At 49.2% G+C, this 25292-nt stretch overlaps 1 protein-coding gene across 1 annotated transcript in view; it reads left to right on the top strand.

The window, feature by feature from the left end:
• LOC143933917 (U4/U6 small nuclear ribonucleoprotein Prp31) overlaps positions 1 to 24889 on the top strand; it is a 176352-nt gene extending 151463 nt beyond the window's left edge. Inside the window, exon 9 of the mRNA XM_077457071.1 lies at positions 24498 to 24889. Coding sequence (XP_077313197.1) covers positions 24498 to 24623 — 126 coding nt within the window. The 3' untranslated portion in view covers positions 24624 to 24889. The remainder of the gene's footprint in view (positions 1 to 24497) is intronic.
• The last annotated feature ends 403 nt before the right edge of the window (positions 24890 to 25292 follow it).

The raw sequence follows: 25292 nt of genomic DNA, 5'->3' as shown, positions 1-25292 counted from the left end.
CCTGGATAGGTTGACGCCTGACCGGGCCACAGACTCTCCAGTTTCTCGCTGGGCACAGGTGTTTGGGCTGGAGGATGTCTGGAGGTGGAAACACCCATCAGATCGCCAGTTTACGTGCCACTCCTCCTCCCACAACACACTCTCCCGTATTGATCTAGTCTATGCTGGTGCCCCCATGCTTCCCAGGGTCCTTGGAATAGAGTTACTTCCTCGGGGCATCTCTGACCACTCCCCACTGCTGTGTACATTGCAAACCTCTACCCCTCAGAGGGATAGACTATGGCGTTTGTCTAGGTACTGGATTGAGCATCCCACCATTGCCTTTGAGATGGGCGGTGAAATCCGGGGATTTTGGGCCACAAATGTTGGCACGGCTTCTGGGGGGATGGTCTGGGATGCCTTCAAGGCCTATATGAGGGGGTGCTACCTCTCCTCCATTGGTCGGGAGCGCAGGAATGATAAGATCACGGTAGAGGAGGCAGAGGCCAGGACCCAGGAACTGGAGACCCGGTTCACCCTCACGGGTAACCCGCTCACGGCTCAGGATATGAAAGTAGCGTATAGAGAGGTGGTGCTCCTTAGGGTGGCTAAAACAAGCAAACGTCAACTGGCTCAGACGCAGAGGATTTTTGAACAGGGCGAAAAGACGGGGAGATTGTTGGCCTGGATCTCGAGGGAGCAGGCCCCAATCTCCACTATCCCTCGAATATAGAATAGTGCAGGGACAGTGGTGACGGATCCCCTTGCCATCAACGCTTGCTTTGCAGAGTTCTACTCCGCCCTTTATTCATCTAGGGTGCAATACTCAGCGCAGGAGTTAAGTGCCTTTTTAGAGGGGGTGACACTCCCTGCCCTTACTCCTGAGGCCAGGGACGGTCTGGACTCCCCGATCACTCTGGCGGAAGTCCGGGTGGCGCTGGGGTCCATGCAGCCGGGGAAGACCCCTGGGGAGGATGGGATACCCCCAGAATTTTATAAGTATTATCTAGAGGAGATGTCAGTTAGAATGCATGATATGCTCACCGGGTCCCTTCGGGAGGAGGAACTTCCCCCATCTATGGCACAAGCCATCATAGTGGTGATCCCTAAACCTGGGAAGGACCCCCAGTTGTGCTCATCGTACCGACCCATTTCCCTACTCAACTCGGACGCGAAGGTGCTGACCAAAATCCTTGCCAGGCGACTGAACGAGGTTATACTTACCTTGATCCATGAGGATCAGTCTGGCTTTATGCCAGGGAAGGGGACAGATATTAATATTCGCAGGCTCTTTACTGTTATGGCCTCGGGGGATGCAGAATGTGGGGAGGAGGTTGTGGTCTCCCTAGACGCGGAGAAAGCCTTTGATTCTGTGGAGTGGGACTATTTGTGGGCAGTCCTCCATAGATTTGGATTCGGTCCAGCCTTTATCTCCTGGGTCAGGGCGGTGTACAGAGCTCCCACGGCCAGAGTGCGTACGGGTGCGGTCCTCTCCCCGCTCTTTCCCCTCCATAGGGGAACCAGGCAGGGGTGCCCACTGTCCCCGGGGCTTTTTGCACTGGCAATTGAACCTATGGCGGCTATTCTCCGCTCCTCTCCTGAGGTTCGGGGTATTGTCCGGGGTCCTCTGCAGGAAAAAGTTTCGTTATACGCTGATGATACCCTGTTGTATCTCAAGGACGACGGAGCCTCCCTACAGGCGGCACTGTCGCATATAGACCGGTTTGGACAGTTCTCGGGTATACGTATAAACTGGGCGAAATCAATTCTATTCCCACTACATGATGGGGAGGGTGGTTCCCGAGTAGATGGGCAACTGCAGAGGGTTTCTCAATTTAAATATCTAGGGGTGGAAATACACAGAGACTTGAAACAATTTATTACCCTTAACCTGAGTCCGGTGGTTGCCCAGTTGACCCAGAGGTGTACTGGGTGGAGGTCCTTGCCGCTTTCGCCAGTGGGACGGGTCAATTTAATCAAAATGTCGGTCCTTCCTCGGTTTACCTATCTCTTCCGTCAGACCCCAGTCCACATCCCGCTTAGATTTTTCAGGAAATTAGATGGCATTGTTTCGTCCTTCGTCTGGAATGGTAGGCCCCCTAGAATAGCTAAAACAACCCTCCAACGGCCCCTTGTGAGGGGCGGTCTGGCACTGCCCTGTTTTCTGAAATATTACTGGGCGGCAGTCCTAGTGACTGTCCGGTGGTGGCTCTCCGAGGGCCCGGTCAACCCTGCGTCCTCGTTGGAGGCGGCGTTGTTGGGCTCTTATGCGGAACTCAGGAACCTGATCTATAGGGGACCACGATCTAACCCTGGGATAACCCTCCCGATGCGTACGACGCTTAAAATATGGGATCTGGTGAACAAAAGGTTGGTGGGCGCAGGGGTGTGGGCCCCGGGGACTCCCCTTTGGGGGAACCCCCGCTTGCCCCACTTTCAATCCATCCCGGATCCGATTGTTTGGGCCAGGTATGGAGTTACAACACTGGGGGACATAGTGTCCCAGGGGCAGCTACTCTCCTTTGATGCTATTAAACAGGCCAGGGACCTCCCGAACCATATGTTTTTCAGATTCCTGCAGTTGCGACACGCCTTCCGTTCTCAATTCCCATCTAGAGCGACTCTTGGGGTGTCGGCGGTGGAGGAGGCGCTTGGTCCTGAGGGGGGAGGGACGCGTACACTGTCCATGGTGTATGCTGCGCTGACCGTATCGGAGGAGACTAGGATCTCCCATTTGTTTGAGCTCTGGCAAGGCGACATTCCGGAGCTTACTGAGGAGGACTGGGAGGAGGGTTTACAGCAATACCTGACCCTTGCGATTTCTGCAAGGGACAGGTTTATACAATTGAAGTTCCTCCACCGGGTATATTTTTCACCGGCACGCCTGGCAAGGATTTACCCTGACCGATTGACTACCTGCCCCAGATGCAAAGAAGATGATGCTGACTTTTTCCACATGGTCTGGTCCTGCCCTGGGGTAGCGGGATTTTGGAGAGGGGTCCTGGCCGATATTAATGCAGTGGGGGAGCTTACGATTCCACTTAGCCCGATACCTCTCCTGCTGGGTATCTGTGATTTTCTGGATATCTCCTGGGGGAAGAAACTGTTCATTTTTTACACTACACTCTATGCGAGGAAAGCCATACTACTGCAATGGAATCAACCTCTCCCTCCTACTAAACAACTGTGGCAGTCCCTGGTGAACGCGGCTTTGCCGCTCTACAAACTTACATATCTGGGCAGGAACTGCCCTGGGAAATTTGGGAAGATTTGGGCGGCATGGGTTGAGGCGAAGCATTTGACCATTACTTAGGCTAGGGGGAGGGGGGGGGGGGTTTCCCTGTTTCTTTGTAATTTATGTGGTTTTTTTTTTGTGTGGTGGGGGGAGGTCTCGGGGAGGCTTTACATTCTATGCTGCAATGATTAGTGACTCTACACATTGCTAAGAAATATCTGTGCTTATATGTGATTCATTTGATTATCTGTCTACTCATAATATGTATGTACTTTGCTGACGCATGTCTGCTTTCTGTTTTTTTTTTTTTTTTTGTGTTTGAAACATAAATAAAAATTCTTTGTTAAAAAAAAAAAAAAAACACTTACCTGAGCTCCCTCTCTGTCCAGTAATGTCCACGTGTGTCTCAGCCATCGGGATTCTCCTTCCTGATTGGCTGAGAGACAGCGGCGCCACTGACTCCCGTTGCTGTCAATCAGCTAGCCAATTGTGGGAGAGAGGGGCAGAGATCAGTGTCTGAATGGACACAGAGCTGTGACTCAGCTTGGGTGCCCCCATAGCCAGCTGCTAGCTGTGGGGCCACTTAACAGGAGGGAGGGGGCCAGGTGCACAGAAGAGGGACCCTAGAATAGAGGGGGATCCGGGCTGCTCTGTGCAAATTCACTGCAACAGAGGAGGTAGCTATAACATGTTTGTATAGTCTTTTTTCCCTATAAAAATAACAATCCCTTTAACCCATGCAGGGCAGACATTTAGGATTTTGGGGGTTATCTTTTTGAATCTTCCTGCTTTTGGGCATGGATAGATTAGGTTAACTGACTCCTTAAGGCTAGCAATTGGCCCTGAGACACAGGGATTTCCAGTCTTTATTGTTTCTCCTGTCTTTAATGCTCCATGGTCCAGACATGCCCCTGATTATCTCTGTATTGGTCATCACAGATGTCTTTCAAAAGGCACTTGTGACATCATCTTGTATAGTAACAAGCTAGAGTTCTCTATACATTTCTCAGGTCTATACTTCCAAACATGAGCCACCTTTCCCTGTTACTACTTACTCCACTAGGCTAGTAAGTGCCTTATGGGCCGGTCATCAGACCTCTGTGCACGGAGTCAGTAAACCGTTCTGGAAACAGTAAATTGAGTCTGCAAACAGTAAGAGCCAGCAAGACTGAAATCCTTGAAGTGTAGTTTATTGGTACATCAGAGTGACAATAAAACAGTATGCACAAGTTTCAGCAGAAGCCTTAGTCGTAGCTACATCTAAGGCTTCTGCCAAAACACGTCAGCGCTATTGTTGTCACTCTGATGTACCAATAAACTACACTTCAAGGATTTTAGTGTTGCCGGCTCTTTCTACTGTTTATGGCATTGGAGTGTGATGGGATACGTCAAGCACAGGCATCTGTGAGTGGATCTGGTGTATGGATTGGATTGCCCCTGCGGAGAGCGCTGTTACCTTTCTACCTTCCACCAGATTTTAGTCTGCACATATTCCTACCAAGTAGATGTGACTGTATCTGTGCATATTTTCTTTGCCCACGAGGTTTTGCAGATTTTGGTGTGATTCACCTGTAGGATGAGGGCTTTATTTCTCTTATATTCACCGACTGACACAGCTTCTCTCTTTAGCCCATTGGGTTGTTATGCCACCTTCAGGCGAAGACTAGGCATTACATGTTAACATGTGATAATAAAACTAGAACTTTCTCAAATTGCCTTTCAGGACAACCCCGGAGAGAGTGTAGCTCCAGCTTCTATCTCAGGAAACACATGCCCACTTTAAAAACACCTCCTCTTCCCCCATGGCTTCAGTTATTGTGTTTCCTCCATGGGGGAAGCATGTGCCTGGAACCAGGGAAAGCTACACTCTCTCCGGGGGAGAGCAGGCTTACCAGCAGTGTGGAAGTTCTTGATGGCCTCCCAGCAGCTTCTCCAGGGGTGAGGGGTGTCCTGGGGCTCCTGGTCTCACCATCTCAGGGGAGAGAGGATCCTCAGAAGGGAGGCGTCATGAGCCTGGAGGCCGCTTGATAGCGCAGGGAGGGCTCTGTTGCTGGCGGGGGTCACTGCAGGTCAGCGGCACATCCCTGTTTTCGGGTCCAGGTCCCGGCCGGCGATATCGTCATTTCCAGTGACCCACGGCGTTCTAAGGGGGCGTGGCGCCGTAGTTCAAGTGCGTGGAACGCAGGGACCAAGGGGCGGGTCAGGTGACCGGTGCTTCCGGCCAGCGCTGATGACGCGGGGGCTGGGAAATGTCACATTTATGGCGGAATTGGAAAGAAAAGGAGCTGTCCTACTCGGCGGAATGGACGAGGGCAAGACGGCGATGGCGGAGGCAGGCGCCCCCAGCACCGGTCCAGCCCAGGTAGGTGAGGTGCAGTGGCGCCGCCTTGCTACCCTAATGGGCTGTCCTTGTTTTTTTTTGTATGTCTCCCCCCCCCCTGTCGGGGGCCTGTCGCTGCAGGGTCAGAGGTAACGTCTCTCGGACCCTGCATCATGGTTCCAGGGTCTCACTGGTGGCCTGTTGGTGGTGGATCTCTGCACTGGCTTGGTGGTAGTGTGGTTACAGTTAATCACTTAGTGAGTTAAAACTGTATGTCATTTCAGGAAAAGTCACAAGGAAAGTCTAAACCAAGCCAGAGGAAATCTTCTTGCAAGAACCCCCTTAGAGACTCATGGCAGAAGGCGATGTGCAGAGTTTGTATCAAGGAGTTGGTGGAAGTGGAAACATCCCAGCAGTACAAGGAGTTATTTTCCTCGGTCAAAGAGCTCACAAACTCATTGAGTTCGGTCAGGTCCATCCTGATACAAAACCCATCCGGGCAGGCCGAGCCTCAGAACCTACCACCTAGTCCCAAGGCTTCTTCTAGACCAGTAGAGACCGAGGACTCTGGCGATGAAGGGGGAAGTACTCTGATCTCCCTCGGGGACTCTGAAGAGAAAAAATATCATCTACCTCCTCTAGTGATAGCTTGTACAGAGAGGCCCTGCTATCTTCTAAGAGCAATCTACACAACTCTGGAAATTCAGGAGGAGAAAGTACAGCTGTTGGTTCACAACAAGATGTACCAGGGGATGGACGAAACAAAACGTAGCGTTTTTCCAGTCCACAGTGTCCTCTCGGATACAGTTAAAAAAGAATGGAAGTACCTAGAAAGAGCCCCTTTTTTCTCCAAAGCTCTCAAGAGGAGGTTTCCTTTTGAGGACAAGAACTCGGAGGTATGGAACAAGAGGTCTCGAGTTGATGCAGCTTTTTCACAAGTCTCTAGATGAACGGACCTGGCTTTCGAGGCTATGGGAATCCTGAAAGACCCGATGGACAAAAAAGCTGACGCCATCCTCAAAGCCTGGGATGCAGCGTCGGTCTGAAACCTGCCATGGCCGCTACAGTGGTGGCCAGGAACTTGAAATGCTGGGTGGAAAAAATGAAAAAGCCATGTAGAAGCGGGTACGTCCCGCAAAGCTCTTTTGGAATCTTTTCCGCTAATCCTGAATGCGGTCAAATATATGGGGGACGCATCAGCAGAGTCTGTTAAGCTAGCTGCCAGGTCTTTGGCTCTTGTAAATTCGGCCAGGAGGGCAATCTGGTTGAAAACGTGGTCGGGGGACACAGCCTCTAAGGTCAAGCTTTGTAGTTTGCCCTTTTCAGGAGGTCTTCTCTTCGGTCCCGACCTAGAGTCAGTGCTGGACAGGACGGCTGACAAGAAAAAGGCCTTCCCGGCTAAGAAAAAGCAAGCTGTCAAAAATTTTCGTGCTCTTCAACAGTCCCATAAGAAAGACCAGGACTGTAAGAGCCAGTGGGGTTCACAGAGAGGTAGAGGTAGGGGCGAAGTTCTCTTTAGATCTCCCCCAGGTCAGGCCTCTATAAGTAAGTGAAAATCTCTCCCCCGGGGGGGGGGGGGGCGGGGGGACTGTCAGCTTTTCACGAACAATGGGACGCAGTGTCTCCAAGTCTTTGTGAAAAGCGTTATCGCTCAAGTGTACAGGCTGGGATTCTCAGAACCTCCCCCCCCCCAAGCAGGTTTTATGACGACCTTACTGAGGGAACAGGAAAAGGCCCCTGCAATGATTCTATTGCAGGAACTGATAGAGCAAAGGGTCTTGATCCAAGTTCTAGTAAGTCAACAAGGCAGGGGTTTTTACTCCCATATTTTTCTAGTGAGGAAACCATCAGGGAAGTACCGACTGATCTTGAACCTAAAAGTTCTGAACAAGTAAATACGGTACAAACATTTCAGGATGGATACAATTTTTTTCCATCACAAAGTTGTTGACCCCAGATTGTTTCATGGCATCCCTGGATTTAAGGGATGCCTATCTCCACGTACCAATTCACCAGGGATCCCAGCCGTTTTTGCGCCTGGCAGTGGATCTAGGGAGTTCGGTATGGCACCTCCAATTCAGGGCTCTGCTATTCGGACTCTCGTCCTCCCCCAGAGCCTTTACAAAGATTATGGCAGAGGCTTTGGAGCCCCTGAAGCTAAAGGGGATTTCAGTCGTCCCTTATTTGGATGACCTTTTATTTTTTGCAGACTTCAGGGAGCAGGTCCTAGTCAATCTTCAGACATCCCAGTCTCACCTCAAAAGTCTGGGGAGGCTTCTGAACCTGGAGAGGTCAAATCTGGTTCCCTCACAGGAGATGAGGATTCTGGGTTATTCTATAGATTTGGTTCTCCAGAAAGTGTTCTTGCTGCTAGAAAAGCAGGAAAAGATAGTAGTAAAGCGGGTACAGAGCAACCAGACCGTTTTGCTCAGGTCAGCTATGGCAGTTCCTGGTCTGCTTACGGCAGCAATCCCGGCTGAGTTTTTTTTTTTTTTAAACAGCACAAGTTTATTGAACAACTCAGTTATAACAACGCATTACAGTAGGTACAGACATTAGCCACTTCATAGGTGACGGACAGTAATACATCATACATTAAGGAAGTTTCCTGACAATGGTGATATGGACTCCAACACAACTCACTCCACACGTGTATGTAGATTTTCCGCCCACCTATCCCATATTTTGTGGTATTTGGCTGGACACCCTCGATGTCTATATATTAGTTTAGCCAAGGGTAGCTTACTATTAATGTCCATTACCCATTCCCGCATGGTAGGCATGGTTGGACGCATCCAGTGTTTAGCCACTAGCTTTCGTGCAGTAAACAGCGTAGAGTGCAAAAATGTAGCCAAATATTTATCAACAGAGGTATCAGGAAATATGCTGAGTAGGCAACTCTTAGGGTCAAGTTGAAGGGGTGAACCCATGTGGTTGTGTAGAAACTTGACAATCTGCCCCCAATACTCCTGGACCGTTGGGCATTGCCAGAGAAGATGGTAGAAAGTACCAGTCGTACAAGAGCATCTGGGGCACTTCGGGTCATAGTCAGGATGATACTTAGCTATCCCGACAGGGGTGAGATATGACTTGTGCATCACATAGTACTGCGTTTGACGGTCAGGTAAGTAAAGTGAAGCATGTTTAATGTTCTCGAGGGCATCCTCCCATTCCTCCCCATCAAAGGGACCTATATCCTCTTCCCATCTCTACCTAGCCCGTTCAGTGATTTGCGCCACCAAGCGGGCACGGAGTAGGCTGTATAAAGTCAAGATCAATTTAGTCGGTTCGTCCCCCATAATTACATCTGTCAAAGCCAACGACTGTACATTCGGGAAGTCCTGAGCAAATTGCACACGGAGCGCGTGTCGCAATTGCAAGTAGCGAAAGTGCATATGAGGGGGTATGTTAAATTCCACTTGTAGGGAGGAAAAATACCTTACGCCCATAAGAGTCACCACCTGGTGCAGATAAAGTATCCCCCTAGAAGCCCACAAGTCTACATCTGGTAAGCCAGACCACTCACGAAGTAGGGGGTTGCGCCATAACGGTGTATGTGAGTGGTGATAGTCAGCTCCCAGTAATCTAAGGGCTAGCTTCCAAATACTCGGGTGGTGTGGCAGGATCCGGAGCGGGCATCCCTTACCCCACCACCCCGAAAAATCATCTGAAGTGGAGTATCAACAGGGCATTCAGCCCTCTCGCCCACCAAGGCCTGGTATCTGTGATTATCCGCTCTATGGATGTGATAAAAATGGGAAACCTGGGCTGCTATGTAGTATTTGTGGAAATCAGGGAGAGCCAATCCCCCCCATAGAGGTCGGGTTTTTAAGTGTGTTCCATGCCAACTTATGTCTAGATGGGCCCCAGATAAAGGTGTTCAAGACACCGTCTAACGTTTTAAAGAACGCCACAGGGACCATGACAGGGGAATGCCAAAGTACATAAAGGAGTTTAGGCAGGAGGATCATTTTAGTAATATTGATCCGTCCCATAACCCCAATGGGGAGACGGGACCATGCCTTAGTCTTCTCCCGCACATACAGAAGCAGTGGTTCTAGATTGTAGTGAATATACTCCCTGGGCTCCCTCGTAACCTGCACTCCCAGATACTGGATGGAAGATACCCTGGAGAGCGGGAGAGAAGCCGCACCCCGGTCCGGGGGGGAACAAGTCAATGGGTAAAACCTGCGACTTGGTCCAATTAATACGCAGACCGGAATGACCACCAAACTCCTCTATGACCCCCAGGGCAGCTCCCAACGACTGACCCGAGTCCTCTAAATACAGTAAAGTATCATCCGCATACATACTTACCGACTCCACCAGAGAGCTGCGTCGGAGGCCTACTACATCCGGGTGCGCTCGAAGTGCAGAAGCCAACGGTTCTGCCGCCAAAGCATATAGCATAGGAGAGAGCGGACAACCCTGACGTGTGCCACGGCCCAACTGAAAGGGGTCCGACACCCATCCATTAACCGCTACTCTAGCCATTGGGCGATAGTATAGGAGAGTAATCCATTTAATAAAATTGGGGCCAAACCCAAATTTACCCAAGCATTCCCAAAGATAATTCCACTCAATGGAATCAAACGCCTTAGCGGCATCCAGTGACACCACCACCCTCGACCCCACTCTGTCATGCTCAGCCTGGATATTCATATATAACCGACGGATATTAATGGCCGTGTTTTTCCCGGGCATAAATCCCATTTGATCAGGGTGAATAAGTGATAGGGTGATGCCACTCAAACGGGTGGCAAGTACTTTAGCCAAAATTTTAATATCTGCTTGGAGCAGCGAGATGGGGTGGTAGGAATCCGGGGAGTGGGGATCCTTTCCTGGCTTGGGTATCACTATAACAGCCTGCCTTAGAGTATCCGGTAGGGACTCTGATTCAAATATGTGTGTATATAATCTCAACAATTCTGGCACTAGTATCTCAGAGTAGTGGGCATAGAAGTCCAGATGAATACCATCCAGTCCAGGGGCCTTAGCCGCTGCAAGGGATGCCACCGCTAGCCTAATCTCATCTGCCGATATCGGGGCCTCAAGAGTCTCAACCTGGGCCTCGGACAGGTGGGGAAGAGAGACATCCCGGAGGTATGCCCCTGTCTCAGTCCTCGGCCTATGTACCTGCGACTCATAGAGGGCAGCATAGTAAGCACAAAACATATTGGCCACTGTTGGCTGATCAGCCACTACCTCACCCCCACTGTTAGTCAACGAAACCACCACCGGGGGCATGGAGTCCCGATGCGCCAAGTAGGCCAACAACTTTCCCGCCCTCTCCCCCTGTTCAAACACCCGTTGCTTAACAAAAAACAACTTTTGCTTAGCCTGTTCAGTGTGGAGGTGATCTACTATCCTTGTGTGGTGTCTTAATATCTGGGCCTTAGCAGGTGTGGGGTCAGTGGTGAAGTCAGTGGTCACCGAGTCCAGCTCCCTCAGGGCATTAGACAGCAAAGTCTTGGAGGTGCGCTTCAACCGGTTGATCCGGTGTGTTAAAGTGGAGCGTACATGCAGTTTAAAAGCCTCCCAGGTACCATCAGCCGGAGCTGTTCCCTGATTAGTATTAAAAAAAAAAACTGCCATTCATCCCCTAAATCTTTACTGTCACTCAAGGCGGTTAACCAGAAGGGGTGAAGCCGCCATGGTTTCGGTCCAGTAGGCCGGGTCAAGGAAAAAGTTGCCCAGCAAGGGGCGTGGTCTGACAATGATCTAGCATAATAGCCCGTGTCTACTAGCCTGGGTAACAACTGAGCGGACACAGCAATATAATCAATGCGTGACATGGTGGAATGAGTTGCAGAGAAACAGGAGTAAACACGTTTAGCCTGATATTTAAATCGCCATAGATCTGTAAGAGAGAATTTCTGAAACGTTCGACCTAGGCCAGTGTCCCCCTGTGGAGGGTCCCCTCGATTAGAGCTCATTCTATCCACCCCTGGATTCAAAACCATATTAAAATCTCCCAGCCAAATTGCTGGGCCTTTGGGATGTTGAGCCATAAAAAATAATCCCTCTGTAGTTAGTCTATGATCGTAGGGCGGGGGTACATAATAGGCAAGAATAATGTATTGTTCGCCGTGCAATAAGCAGTGTATAAATATATATCTGCCCTGCGGGTCTGTCTGTAAAGAAACCAAGGAAAACTGTGCCGTCTTAGATATCAATACAGACACCCCGCGAGAATAGGACATATGGGTGGCGTGGTAGGCCCAGTCAATCCATTGGCGACACAAAGCTATTTGCAATCTCCCAGTTACATGCGTCTCCACCAGAACTGTGATATCCGCTCTAAGTTTTAAGACACCCAAACACTGCCGCCCTCTTAATTTTATCCCGAATTCCCCTGACATTCCACGTCAGTAACTTAAGGGTACCCATGGCATGGTCTCAGCCAATATCACAAGGAGAAATCCCGGCTGTTTGATGGGCCAGGTTACATTCCAGACCCCTTCACGGGAAAATTTTGTTCAACTGGTCCCATCAGGATCCTCTGGAGAAACGGATAAGGATCTCTACAAAGACAAAAAGGGCTCTCTGGTGGTGGAGAGACCAAGCAAACCTCTCAAGGGGTCTGGTGTGGGCTTTTCCCATAGACAAGTGGTTGACGACAGACGCAAGTGCCTGGGGCTGGGGGGGCTCACCTGGACGGTCAAACGTCTCAGGGGATCTGGTCCAAGGGGGAAGCTCGAAGATCTTCCAACTGGAGAGAGCTGAAGGCGATCTTTCTGGGTTTATTGGCCTTTCAGCAGGTGTTGAGGGGTCATCACGTCCAGGTGTTGTCAGACAATACAACTGCAGTAACCTAAATAATGAAGCGGGGGAACCAGGAGCAGAGGCTTGGAGTTAACCAATCTTTTATTGGCCTGGGCAGAGCAGAATACGGCTTCACTGTCGGCAGTGCATCTGAAAGGTTCTCAGAACTTGTTGGCAGATCTCCTAAGCAGGCGGAAATTGATAGAGGCAGAGTGGAGTCTGAATCAGGAGGTATTGCTGATGATTTTTGAGGCTCGGGGGGGTTCCCCAGATGGACCTTTTGGCAGTCAGCAAAATTTGAAAGTGAACCAATTATTTTCTCTTCACCGAGGGGCCGAAGCGGTAGGGCTGGATGTGTTCGCCCACCCTTGGCACTACCAGCTGTGCTGCGCTTTTCCCCCCTTCTCTCTAATTCCACTGGTTCTGAGGAAATTCAGAGAGGAAAAGACAGATCTAATTCTAGTCACTCCATTTTGGCCAAAAAGATCTTGGTTCGCAGGTGCTGCGGAATCTAGCCATGAAACCTCCATGGAAGTTACCGGTCAGAAAAGACCTGTTATTCCAAGGGGCAGTAAACCATCCAGAGGTGGAGCTTCTGCAGCTAACTGCCTGGTTTCTGAGGAGGACCTCTTGAAAGCAAAGGGACTCTCGGACAAGGTGGTAAAAACTCTGCTATCCAGCAGGAAAGCAGTCACACAGGCGATTTACATGAAGGTCTGGAAGAAATTTAACTCCTGGTGTAGGTCCAGAGACCTCAAAGTCAAGAGCACGGTGTCCGTTCTGGAGTTTCTCCATGAAGAAATGGAGAAGGGGCTAGCAGCCAGTACCCTGAAGACCCAGGTGGCGGCCTTATCAGTTTTCTTTGAAAAGACTTTGTCAAAAGAAACTTTAATTTCTAGATTTTTTAGGGCTCTCGCTCGAAGTAGACCGGTAGCCCTTAAAGACTTTCCCAGTTGGGATTTGTCTATGGTCTTGCAGGGTCTCTCGGGAGCTCCGTTTGAACCCTTACGAGAAGCTTCATTACAGAAGGTAGTTCTTAAAACAATCTTTCTAGTGGCCATCACCTCGGCTAGGAGAATCAGCGAGCTGAAAGCCTTGGCGGTTACGGAACCTTTCCTAAGGGTGTTTCCGGACAGGGTGGTTCTTCAGACAGATCCAGCATTTCTACCTAAAGTATCCTCGGCCTTTCATCGGACTCAGGATATAGTGTTGCCTACCTTTTCTGCAACTCCAGCTAATGCTGGGGAAGAGGCTTTTCACACGTTGGACGTGAGAAGATGCTTGCTGCAATTTTTAACAGTGACAAGGAGTGTAGAAGATCAAACGCCCTTTTCATGGTCTTCTCGGGATCACGCAAGGGAGAGAAAGCTTCAAAAAGTACGCTGAGTAGGTGGCTTAAGCTGGCTATAGCAGAAAGGAGAAATACCTCCCTCAGGTATTGCTGCTCACTCTACTAGATCCACGGCAGTTTCCTGGGCTGAAAGGGCCAGTGCGACGCCTGAACAGATTTGCAAGGCTGCTACTTAGTCCAGTTATTCGACATTTCTCCGTCACTATCGACTAGATCTACTGTCTGCGGCAGATCAGGCCTTTGGCAGGAAGGTACTGCAGGCAGTAGTCCCACCCTAGGTTCAGTTTCTCGGTTGTCCTGAAAGGCGATTTGTGAAAAACTTGGTTAAACTTACCGGTGATGGTATTTCTAAGAGCCTTTTCAGGACAACCGCTGCTTCCCTCCCTAGGTTAATCTTAGTAGTAGCATTAAGTGTCTATCATGGTGGTGTGGTTTTCTGTGCTTTGTTTTCCAGTGTCGGAAAGGCCACAATAACTGAAGCCATGGGGGAAGAGGTGTTTTTAAAGTGGGCATGTGTTTCCTGAGAAAGAGAAGGTACACTCTCTGGGGTTGTCCTGAAAGGCTCTTAGAAATAGTCACCGGTAAGTCTAACTACGTTTTTCTAGTTCCTCCCAAGGGGCGGTCCATTGGGTAACAACCCCTCAGCAGGCTACTGCAGCCTCCGTTTTATTTTGCCTAGTGAAGAAGGACCTAGGAACCCTTCGGGCCGTCTTTATTTTCTGCAGAAGCTTGGATTTTTGAGCAAGATCATAGATCCTATGATCTGCCATCAACAGCCGGCTGGGTGACAGGCTGGATACCCTTATTGTAGTCTCCCCAGCCTGGCCATCGAGCGTGTGCAGACCAGAGCTCCGCGCTGGGTCGGCCACGATGAAACTTCAGCTCCAGAGGTGGTTGCAAGCTTTTATGCTCCGGGGCGCACATGACCGGGCTACTGATGTCTGCAGGAGTGTGCCGAGGCCAGCAGCCACCCTGTACTGATCAGAGAGTGGGTCTGTAATGGAATGTCTCCCAGCTCTTCAGGACTGGTAAGTACAGCTCTCCCTGCCTCAGTGGGGCTGAGCAGCTGGGCATTCCCTGGGAGGTCGATTCGGGGGTCACTCACCTCCCTGTCTTCCCTCCCCCCTGTGGGGGATGCTGCATGTGGCTGCTGAGCAGTGTGTGTGTGTCTGTACAGGGGCTCTCGCGTCTGGGGGGGGCTGTGCTGGCTAGCTGTCCCCTGAGTCCTGTTTCTCATGTCCCTGGAGGTGCCTGTGAGGCTGTGCCTGTGTCCTTTGCAGCGCTGATCACCGCCATTTGTTCAGCTCTGTCCCTCATGGTTTCAGCATCAGCGGCCATCTCAGGTGTGGGCAAGGGAAAGCATGCTCCCCCTTGCTCCGGCGCCCATTTTCCCTGTGATTTATCTTTATACTGGATGCCGGCAGCCATTTTCTAGAAGCCTGAACACGTTTTTCAGCTTTCTCTAGCAGCGGCATGTGTCCCTGTGCTCTGGCAGCCATTTTCCCTGTGTTTTATGTCCTTATACTGGACGCTGGGCAGCCATTTCCTTTGAGTCTGAGAACATTGCAGAGCGGTTTCAGCGCCATTAGCAGCAGCTTCCACTGACAGAGTGGATCCCTCTGCACCTGGGAGCCAAAAGAGACCACATGCATTACTTACTGGATAGCGCAGAATCCTTCAGGGTGGCGAGTCCTGCGGGAAAGAGGCCCTTCAGCCAGCAGCAGTAAGGAGGGTGGGACTGTCACTGTTCTAAGTCCCCTTTGGGCGGCAGACATGGTAGGGTCAGCACAGCTTCAGAAACTGGCGTTTCTTCCCCCAAAGTCCAGGCAATTGCAACCGGTTCACCTGCGGAATGCACAGTGCCCTTGGACGCCTTGTCGGCAGTCCTCAATTCGTTTGTTGCCAAGATGGCAGCGGTGCGTGGGCGCAAGGTGCTAAAAGGTGGCCCCTGCCCCCCCCCCCCATCCTCTGGGGAGATCTCGGACTTGGGTTCTGCTGAGGCTGGTGACCCCTGCTCAGTCGTTTCAGATGATGCTGACCAGGACCGTTCGCACAGTGAGGATGAGTCCCCTTCCAGATCCGTGCGCGACAAAGCGCTTGTTGGAGCACTTATCACAGCTGTGCTTGATGCCCTGAAGATTCAGGAGCCAGCACCTAAGGTGTTCCCGTATCTGACTTATTTTGACAAGTTAATTTACAAGGAATGGGGTCGACCGCAACGGACCTGCATTTAAAGATCCCACGGACAGGAAGGCCCAGGCAGTGGGTCATTCCTTGTTTATGGTTGTGTGGTCAGCCATGCGACCATTACTGGCATCCGCACTTGTGTCGCAGACACTGAGTGGGCAAAACTGTTGCACCGCAAATTGGGAAAACAGCAGGCTTCTCCTGTCTGTGTGGAAGTAGCAGACCTACTAGTGCAAGGCCTTAAGTACGTTTGTGACGCACCCCCTGGATACTCTCCCCTGTTATCCAGGGCTTCGTTGTCAGCAGTGGTGCTGAGGTGCCTGATTTGGTTGAAATGCTGGTCTGCTGACCAGGCAACCAAAAAAGCCCTGGCGGATCTTCCCTTCCTTGGCAACCAGCTCTTTGGATGACATTATTAAAGAGGGATTCCACCAAAAAAAAAAAATATTAAAAGCCAGCAGCTATAAATACTACAGCTGCTGCCTTTTAATAAATGGACACTCACCTGTCCCGGGTTCCAGCGATGCCGAGGCCGATCGATCGCTCGGCTCTAGGCTGCTGCCGCCGCCATTCTAGGTGAGGGAATCAGGAAGTGAAGCGAATCGGCTTCACTTCCCGGTTCCCTACTGCGGATGCGCGAGCCGCGCTGCGCAATAGGAAATCTCCACGCTGTCACTGGGACCCGTGTGTGTCCCAGCAGACAGCGCGGCAGGGCAGGAAATGGTGTAGACTCCCACGGGAGTCTATGCCCGGAAGTGGGTGAAAATACCTGTCTTTGACAGGTATCTCCACCCTCCTCCCCCCTGAAAGGTGTCAATTGTGACACCGGAGGGGGGGAGGGATCCGATCAGCGGAGGTTCCACTTTAGGGTGGAATCCTGCTTTAAGAATGCCACAGGTGGTAAGAGTACTCTACTCCCACAGACCAGGAAGGCTAAGGAGCCACGCCGTAGGCAAGGGCCCTCTTTTTCCACTCACAAACGGGTTTTTCGTCCACCCGGAGGTTTGGCTAAACGTCCCCAGCCCGACAGGATGACCACGTAAGGGCAGAAATGTCCCTGGAACCACAATCCTGCGAACAAAAGTGCTACCGTATGAAGGTTTGCCCCCACCATGACTCGGGTGGGGGGTCGCCTTCGGGAGTTTGCAGCCTGGTGGTCCTCTCGACTATCCGACCAATGGGTCTGCGATCTGATTTCCACAGGCTACAAGATAGAGTTCCTCTCTTAGCCACCAAACAACATATTCTTCCCCTCCCAGCATACCCGTTCTCCTGGCTCGCCGGGAGGCCCTCTTGGGGGCAGTAGGGGACCTGCTGAATCGCAGGGTGATTGTACCTGTTCCGGAATCAGAACGTTTCCAGGAGTTCTACTCGAACCTGTTTGGACGTACCCCTTTCCTTCTTGGGAACTACAATCTTGAATCTAAAAGCCCTCAATCACTTTGTGAAAGTGCAGAGGTTCAGAATGGAATCAGTTCGCTCAGTAGTCGCACTCCATCAAGGGGACTCCCTGGTGTCCTTAGACATCCAGGATGCGTACCTGCACATACCCATATGCCTCTGGTATCAAAAGTTTCTGCAATTGCAGTCGGGAAAGCCCACTACCAGATTGTAGCTCTCCCTTTTGGTTTGGTATCAGCCCCCCTGAATCTTTGCCAAGGTATTGGCTCCTGTGTTGGCGTTGCAACGCGGGATCGCGATCCTGGGTTACCTAGACGATCTCCTCCTTGGAGCTTCTTCCGCCTCAGAGTTAGAAGAGGATGTGGCGATCACCATGCTGACCCTGCAAGAATTTGGGGGGGCTGTTGAACCTAAAAAAGTCGGTGATAGTACCGACTCAGCGTTTGGAGTACCTAGGCTTGCTGCTGGACTCCAGGGAAGCTGCAGACTCTCACAGCCACGGTAAAACTACAGTCGTCGCATTTCTGCATGCAAGTCCTGGGACTCATGGTGGCCTCGTTTGAGGCAGTACCATATGCCCTGTTCCACACCAGAGTCCTGCAGAAGGAGATCTTGACAAAGTGGGACGGATCTCCATTGTCTCTGGATCAACAGATCCAAGTGAGCCAGTTAGTCAAAGGTTCCCTGATCTGGTGGCTGAGGTCCCCGGTGCTTCAGTCCGGGAAGTCGTTCCTACCTCTGAAATGGACGGTGATCGAAACGGACGCCAGCCTATTCAGCTGGGGTGGAGTGATGGGAGTTCAGTCGATTCAGGGCCTCTGGTCGACGGAGGAATCCAAGTTGCCGATCGATCTGCTCGAACTGAGAGCGATCAGGCTATGCCTTTCCACATGGTCAATGAGACCGTAAGGGCGTCCGATCAGGATCCAGTTAAACGCCACTGCTGTGGCATAAGTCAATCACCAAGGATGAACAAGAAGCTCGGCCTCTGCATCGGAGTTTGCTCACATACTTCGTGGGCAGAGCGACATGTACCACCCTGTCGGCCAATTCCATCCCTAGTGTGGAGAACTGGCAGGCGGACTATCTGTCGTTGGATGCTGTTCCCAGGAGAATGGGTGTTGCATCCGGAGGTGTTCAGGCTACTGTGCTTGTGGTGGGGCACACCAGATTTGCTTCAGCGTCCTTGGTATGCAGACCTAGTGCGCTTGGTGGCAGACGCTCCCTGGCGACTGCGTTGCGAGAGGACCGTCTGTCTCGAGGTCCGATTCTCCATTCTGCTTTACCATCCCTGGCTTTAACGGCATGGCTATTGAGAGCCAGGTGTTAAGGAACTTGGGTCTGTCAGACTCGGTGATCCCAGCTATGTTGAGAGCATGGAAATCATCTTCTCGGAAGATATATCTTCGTACCTGGAAGGCCTGAATCCCATGTGTGAGGCGAAACGATGGCATCTGCGCTCCTTTTCTATATCCAGGATCCTGCTGTTTATTCAGCAAGGGGTAGACCAGAAATTGGCGTTAAGCACCATTAAATGACAAATATCAGCTTTGGCTGTCCTTTTTCAGTGGCCCCTGGCGTCTCCCTCTATAGTGAGTACTTTTTCTCAAGGGGTGCGGCATGTAGTCCCTCCGGTGCATCCACCGCTACCCCCATGGGATCTGAACCTGGTATTATCGGTGCTTCAAGAGTTTCCCCTGTTGACTCACATCGGCCAGGAGGGTTTCGGAACTGGCGGCCTTGTCCTGCAAGTTGCCCTATCTGGTTATCCACAAGGACAAGGTGGTGTTGCGTCCGCAACCATCTTTTCTGCCAAAGATAGTCTGTGCGTTTCACATCAATGAAGACATTGTGTTACCATCTCTGTGTCCTAAGCCGACACAGCCTAAGGAGGTGGTCCTTCATGCTCTGGACATGGTTTGTGCTCTGAAGGTATATTTGTCTGCCACGGTTCCCTTCCGGAAGTCAGACTCACTGTTTGTTTCGGTGGCTGGTCCAAAGAAAGGCATAGCGGTCTCGTCGGCCACCATTTCCAGGTGATTCAGACAGATTGTAGTACAAGCCTACGCCTTGAAGGGGCAGATGCCTCCCTTTCCGGTCACTGCCCACTCCACGAGGGCAATTGGAACGTCTTGGGCCTTTCCGACATCAAGCCTCTGTCGCTCAAGTGTGTAAGCGGCGAACTGATCGTCTGTCCACACGATTGCAGAGTTCTACAAGGTAGATGTCAGTGCATCGGCTGATGCCTGTTTTCGCCGCTGAGTTTTGCAGGCGGCTGTATAGTTGCAATTGCATATGCAAACTTTTATTTTTGGAGGGGTAAAAGCGCAGTACCTTTTAAGTTAATGCACTATTGCATTCGTTACCGCAGTTTTTGGTGCGGTTTGAGGGTAGTGCTTCTCCATTGAGGCGTATCCTGTTTTTTTTTGTGGTGGTTTTTCCACACTCTGTAGTTTTTTTTGTGGGTAAAGTTTGTACTAGCTCCCACATGGCATGGTGGATGAAGTTTTTATGCTGTTTTCCCACCCCTCGTTTTGGCACTGCTTGGGGACGCCCCAATGGTTTAAAGAGAAGCTGTGTCAGTCGGTGAATATAAGAGAAAATAGGATTTTTTGTACTCACCGTAAAATTATTTTCTCTGTAATTCAGACTGACGCACCACCCGCCCCTCATATTTTTCTTCACGTTATACTGCTTGTTGACGTACTGAGGCCAGTAGCATGCTGAGGGGTTGTTACCCAAGGGGCCGCCCCTTAGGCTTTCTACATCCTTATTGCCCTGACAGTGAAAAAAAAAAACCCTGCGCAGTTTAAGATTAAACCGCTTCTCCTCCAATCTTTGTGTGGCCCCTGTGTCCTCTTAAGCCCCATACACACTATCAGATTATCTGCTGAGTTTTTCCTTCAGATTTACCAAAACCATGTAGTAGAAGGGCCTGCCTGATTGCATACACATTGAAACTCCTAAGGTTTGTCCTCATATTATATGGTTTTGGTAAATCTGAAGGAAAAACTCAGCAGATAATCTGATAGTGTGTATGGGGCTTTAGACTCCTCGAGACTGAATAGTTTTTTTTTCCTATACTGGGATCACCATTGTGGTATTTGTAAATCCACTATTGTGTCCCCCCTCAAGAGTCATTTTTCCAGCGAGAATAGATTTAGTGTATGCAGTCGTTTCTCATAATCAAGGTCCTCCAGTCCCCTCTAGTTTTGTTGCGGATATCTGGATACTCTCCAGTTCCAGCACATCCCTTCTGAGGACTGGTGATCGGAACTGGACAGAATACTCCCAAATGTGGCCTGACCAGAGTTTTATAGTGGCAGGATTATAGTTTTATCCCTAGCGTATAGCACCTTTTTTTTTATTTTTTTTTTTTTTTTTCATGCATGCTAATATTCGGCTTTGGTAGCTGCAGCTTTACGTTGCATGCTATTACTCAGTCTGTGTTCTACTAGGACCCCCAGATCTTTCTCCATCCTTGATTCCCCCAGCGGCTCTCCCCCTAGTAAGTAGTTTGCATTTGTTTTGTCCCCAGGTGCATTACTTTACATTTTTTTTATATTAACCACTTCAATACTGGCCATTTTCACCCCCTTCTTGCCCAGGCCAATTTTCAGCTTTCAGCGCTGAAACATTTTGAATGACAATTGCGTGGCCATGCAACACTGCACCCAAATGAAATTATCATCCCCCCCCCCTACAAATAGAGCTTTCTTTTGGGGGTATTTGATCACCTCTGTGGTTTTTATTTTTTGTGCTATAAACAAAAAAGAGCGAAAAACACTTTTTTTACTTTTTTGCTATAATACCCAATTTAAAAAAAAGCAACACGTTTTTTCCTAATAATCGTAATAAGCGTATATTGATTGGTTTACGCAAAAAAGTTATAGCGCACACAAAATAGGTTATTGATTTATGGCTTTTTTATTATATATTTGTTTTTTTCACTAGTAATGGCAGCGATCTGCCAGTTTTATCGCAACTGTGAAATTGCGGTGGACAGATCGGACACTTTTGACACTTTTGGGACAATTGACATTTATACAGCAATCAGTGCTGTATAAATGTCACGGGCAGGAGTTAACGCTAGGGGGTGATTCTAACTGTGGGGGGATGGGACTGAATGGGGAGGAGATTGATTGGTGTTACTATATACTAGAAGCACACGATCGGTCTCCTCTCCCCTGACAGGACGTGGATCTGTGTGTTTACACACACAGATCCACGGTCCTGCTCGGTCACGAGCAATTGCGGGTGTGCGGCAGGCACGTACTGCCAGGAAGCAGAGGACGTCTTGGGTCACCCACCCAGGATGAGAGATCCCATCTGCGGATGTAATGACTATAGCTGACTATAGTGAAGTGGTTAAACCTCATTTGCCCACTCTATACGGCAATGCGCCGCTTCAACTGACAATTGCGTGGTCGTACAACGCTGTACCCAAACAAAATGAATGTACTTTTACCCCCAGATAGAACTTTTTTTATTTGGTGGCATTTGATCACGTGTGTGTGTGTGTGTTTGTGTTTTTTTTTTTTTTTTTATATATATATATTGCGGCAGACAAATCTGACCCCAAATTATACTTTTTGGGGACCAGTGACATTTTTACATTGATCTGTGCTATACAATTTCTTGAAAGCCTTTGCGACTGATGGCTTGTAGTTTTCAAACTAAGAGGGCACTTGTGCCCAGTCAATATTGGGATTGAAGTATCTGACAGTAGGCCCCCCTCCTCCTTTCAGGTTAGGGGGCCTATAGCATACCCCGCTATTTCCCACTTCTTCTCTTTTGAAGTTCTACACATACTTGAAAGCCTTTGCGACTGCTTGTAATTCTCAATAAACTACAAGGGCGCTTGTGAGCATCCATGTCGTTTGATTCTTTCTGGACTGAAGTAATTGCTTGTGCATATCGGAGGTACAAGGCAGGAGCCTGATATTGCACCTGCAATCTGCTGATCATGGTGCAATGTTTTACAGGCTCAAAAGAAAAATTGTGAATGCACATTCACATTCCATAGCTTTTTTTTTTTTCTTCTTCTTCCTGCTTCTTGGCCTCAAGGACCTGAATTGCTTAATGAGGGTGCAGACAGGACAAAGAGTGCGGCTGTGATGCTGGAGGCCTCGCACCCTCTCTGGTGGTTGGAATGCCATGCACTGGCTCTGTCCGCTGTACAAATTCTGGAAGTGGCAAATTGGCAAGTAGGCTACCTCAGCCAACAGCCACTGGGTCCAGGAGAGTGGTCTCTGCATTCAGGTGTTTAGTCAGATTTGCCTGCGGTGGGCCACTCCAGCCTACTAGCATCTCTTTTCAACAGGAAGGTATCCTGGTTGGTGGCAAGGGTGCAGGATCCCTTGATGGACAAGGTTGATACCTTGGTGGCACCAGAAAGTTGGTATAGTCTCATTTGTGCATTGCCTCTGCTCAGACTTTTACCCAATTTTTTGCACATGATAGGGGTTGGAGTGGGTGCCAGTCGTTCTGTTGGCCCAGTGTGGCTTTGTCAGCCCTTGTACACTAATGTAGTGTGGATGGTCATGGATGCCCCCTAGCAGCTGCCCCTCAGGTAAAATCTGCAGTTTTGAGAGCTGATCTCCCACCTCGTTTTGCCGTTGCTGACTTGCGGCTTGGCAATTGAAAGCAAGGTTCTGAGGGATGGAGGCTAGCCGGGGTTGGTGATCCCTACTAATGCTGAAGGCAAAAAAAAAAAAAATCTGTCATTGGGATAAGGTGGTTCTCAGTCAGTCTCCTCCCTTCCTTCCTTTCAAAGCTGGTGTCTTTCATTTCAGGCTTGTCCTGCCTCCCTGTGCCCACGACCCTCACTTTTTCAGGAGGTTACATTGCTTTCCTTGAATGTGGTCTAGGCAATTTGGGAGTTTGTTACAGCTTCCTTTTGGAGATCGAACTCTCTGATCACAGGTGGGCCAAGAATTTTGCCAGGGCACTTGGTGCCCCCTAGGTGTTCCAGCATCAGGCACCATGTCTCTAGTTGGTAAGGCGGCTCCTGGTAGTCTGTGCATACCTTTCTACATTTTCTAAGGTGTACGTTTGTGCATTTCAGATGCTTCCTTTGGCTGTACAGCTTCAATGCGGCTGTTTAAATGTTTCTGTCCCTTGACAGGTTGTTTTCTTTTCCAGAGGATGTTGGCTGGGCTTTTTTTGTCTCTGGTTTCCCTGTCCCTCCTTTTTTTTTTTTTTTTTTTTTTTTTTTTTTTTTTTTGTCACTGCTCTGGTATGTCCCTATGGTCTAGAATAAGCTATGTCAATCAATGAATGAATGAATGAAGGAGAACTGGATTTTTTTTTTTTTTTTTTTGTTACTCACCATATAATCCCTTTCTCTGAGTTCATTGACAGACACAGCATCCATCCCTCTATTAAAATATTTTCTTCTGACACTGCTTGTAACACACAAAGTAATCAAACACGCTCTTTAAAGGGATTGTAAAGGTAGAAGTTTTTTTTGTTTTTTTTTATCTTGATGCGTTCTATGCATCAAGATAAAAAGCCTTGTGTGTAGCAGCCCCCCCTCAGTCCCCCGAGTCCATCTCTATCCAGCGATGTTCACGAGTCTCTCAGCTGTCCTGGAGCTCTCCCTCGTGATTGGCTGAGAGACAGTAGCAGCACTATTAGCTCCCACTGCTGGCAATCAGTTCTGGCTCCGTGTCTGGACACAGATGTGACTCGGCTCAGGTGCCCCCATAGCAAGCTGTGGGGGCATTCACCAGGAGGGAGTGGCCAGGAGAGAAGAGGCGGGACCAAAGAAAAGGAGGATCCGTGCTGCTCTGTGCAAAACCAATTGCACAGAGCAGGCAAGTATAGCATGTTATTTTTTTAAAAATAGATATTCCAATCACTTTTATGGCTGTGTGCATTTATCCTTTTTTAAAATCAAGCTGCGGATACCTCCATAATACAGCATGTTGCTATTCACCTGTAAATGCAGATTTTATTGCATAAAGTTTTTAGCAGCAATGCACAGAATTTAGAGATGTGTTGACAAAAGGAGAGAGGTAGAAGGCTTTGCACCAGGCCATTATGTGTGAATCTGGCAAAGTCCTCACCCCTCAGTATTTGTTGAGGCACTATCCCTTTTTTTTTTTGCAGTACTACTGAGTATTTTTCACAGCCCTGTTTAGGCCTAGCATTATTATATTGTTCAAATGAAAATGAATGACTGCAGTTCTTTAATTTGTTCAGAGGCTGCTACTATACAAAATATAAGAGTCCTTAATTTCTGTTTTATTTTGTAGGGTCTAGAGATTGTAAATCCACAAGCTGCAGAGAAGAAGGTGGCAGAAGCCAATCAAAAGTATTTCTCCAGTATGGCAGAGTTCCTGAAAGTGAAAAATGAAAAGAGCGGGACAATGACACAGTGACCTTCATGCCTGCATAACCTACGTCCAACATGAGAGAAACCACCAATTTTAATTTAACTTTTTTTAATCATATTTTGGATGATTTAATTCTTCATGGTCTATGGAATAAATTTGTTTATGGAATATACATTTTGTACCACAGTAAGCAGAAAAACCATTGATCAAATTATGTAAAACTTTTTACATTAGCTAAAGGTTATATCGTTTTTCATGGCGAATACCAAGAGAAAGCCAGTTGAATAATAAAAGATGGTAGTGAGTTGCAATTGAAAGTCTTTTAACCATTCCCAAAACCTAAATATCAGAGAGAGAGAGAGTCTTTCCTAGTCATACAGTACAATACACAGATGCTCGGAAATATTACACTTGGTTTATATGTAGCTATCTTCAGGCGATTGGACACTGGCAAAACAGACAGTACAGATGTCCCCTGTATAACTTTCCCCACTCCCAGCTAGCCTCAAGTTTTTGTCTCCCTCGCCCCAATATAAACACTACAGTTCTCATGCAGCTTTTATTATAGGTGGCCAAATCCAAGCCCTGCCTGATGGAAGGACCAGTCTGCCATGTTTCTGTGCTGTGGGAGCCACAGGGTGCTTTACAGGTTCATGACTGTAGTCTGCCCGTAGCAGAGCCTTGTACCTGAAGACCACTCTAGAGATATGCTCA

Source organism: Lithobates pipiens, unplaced genomic scaffold (assembly GCF_037356315.1).
Source record: "Lithobates pipiens isolate NorthernLeopardFrog02 unplaced genomic scaffold, aLitPip1_a1.2 Scaffold_27, whole genome shotgun sequence".
Lineage (NCBI taxonomy): Eukaryota > Metazoa > Chordata > Amphibia > Anura > Ranidae > Lithobates > Lithobates pipiens.
Note: the sequence above shows the minus strand (reverse complement) of the source record. Positions and strands in the feature narration are given on the sequence as shown.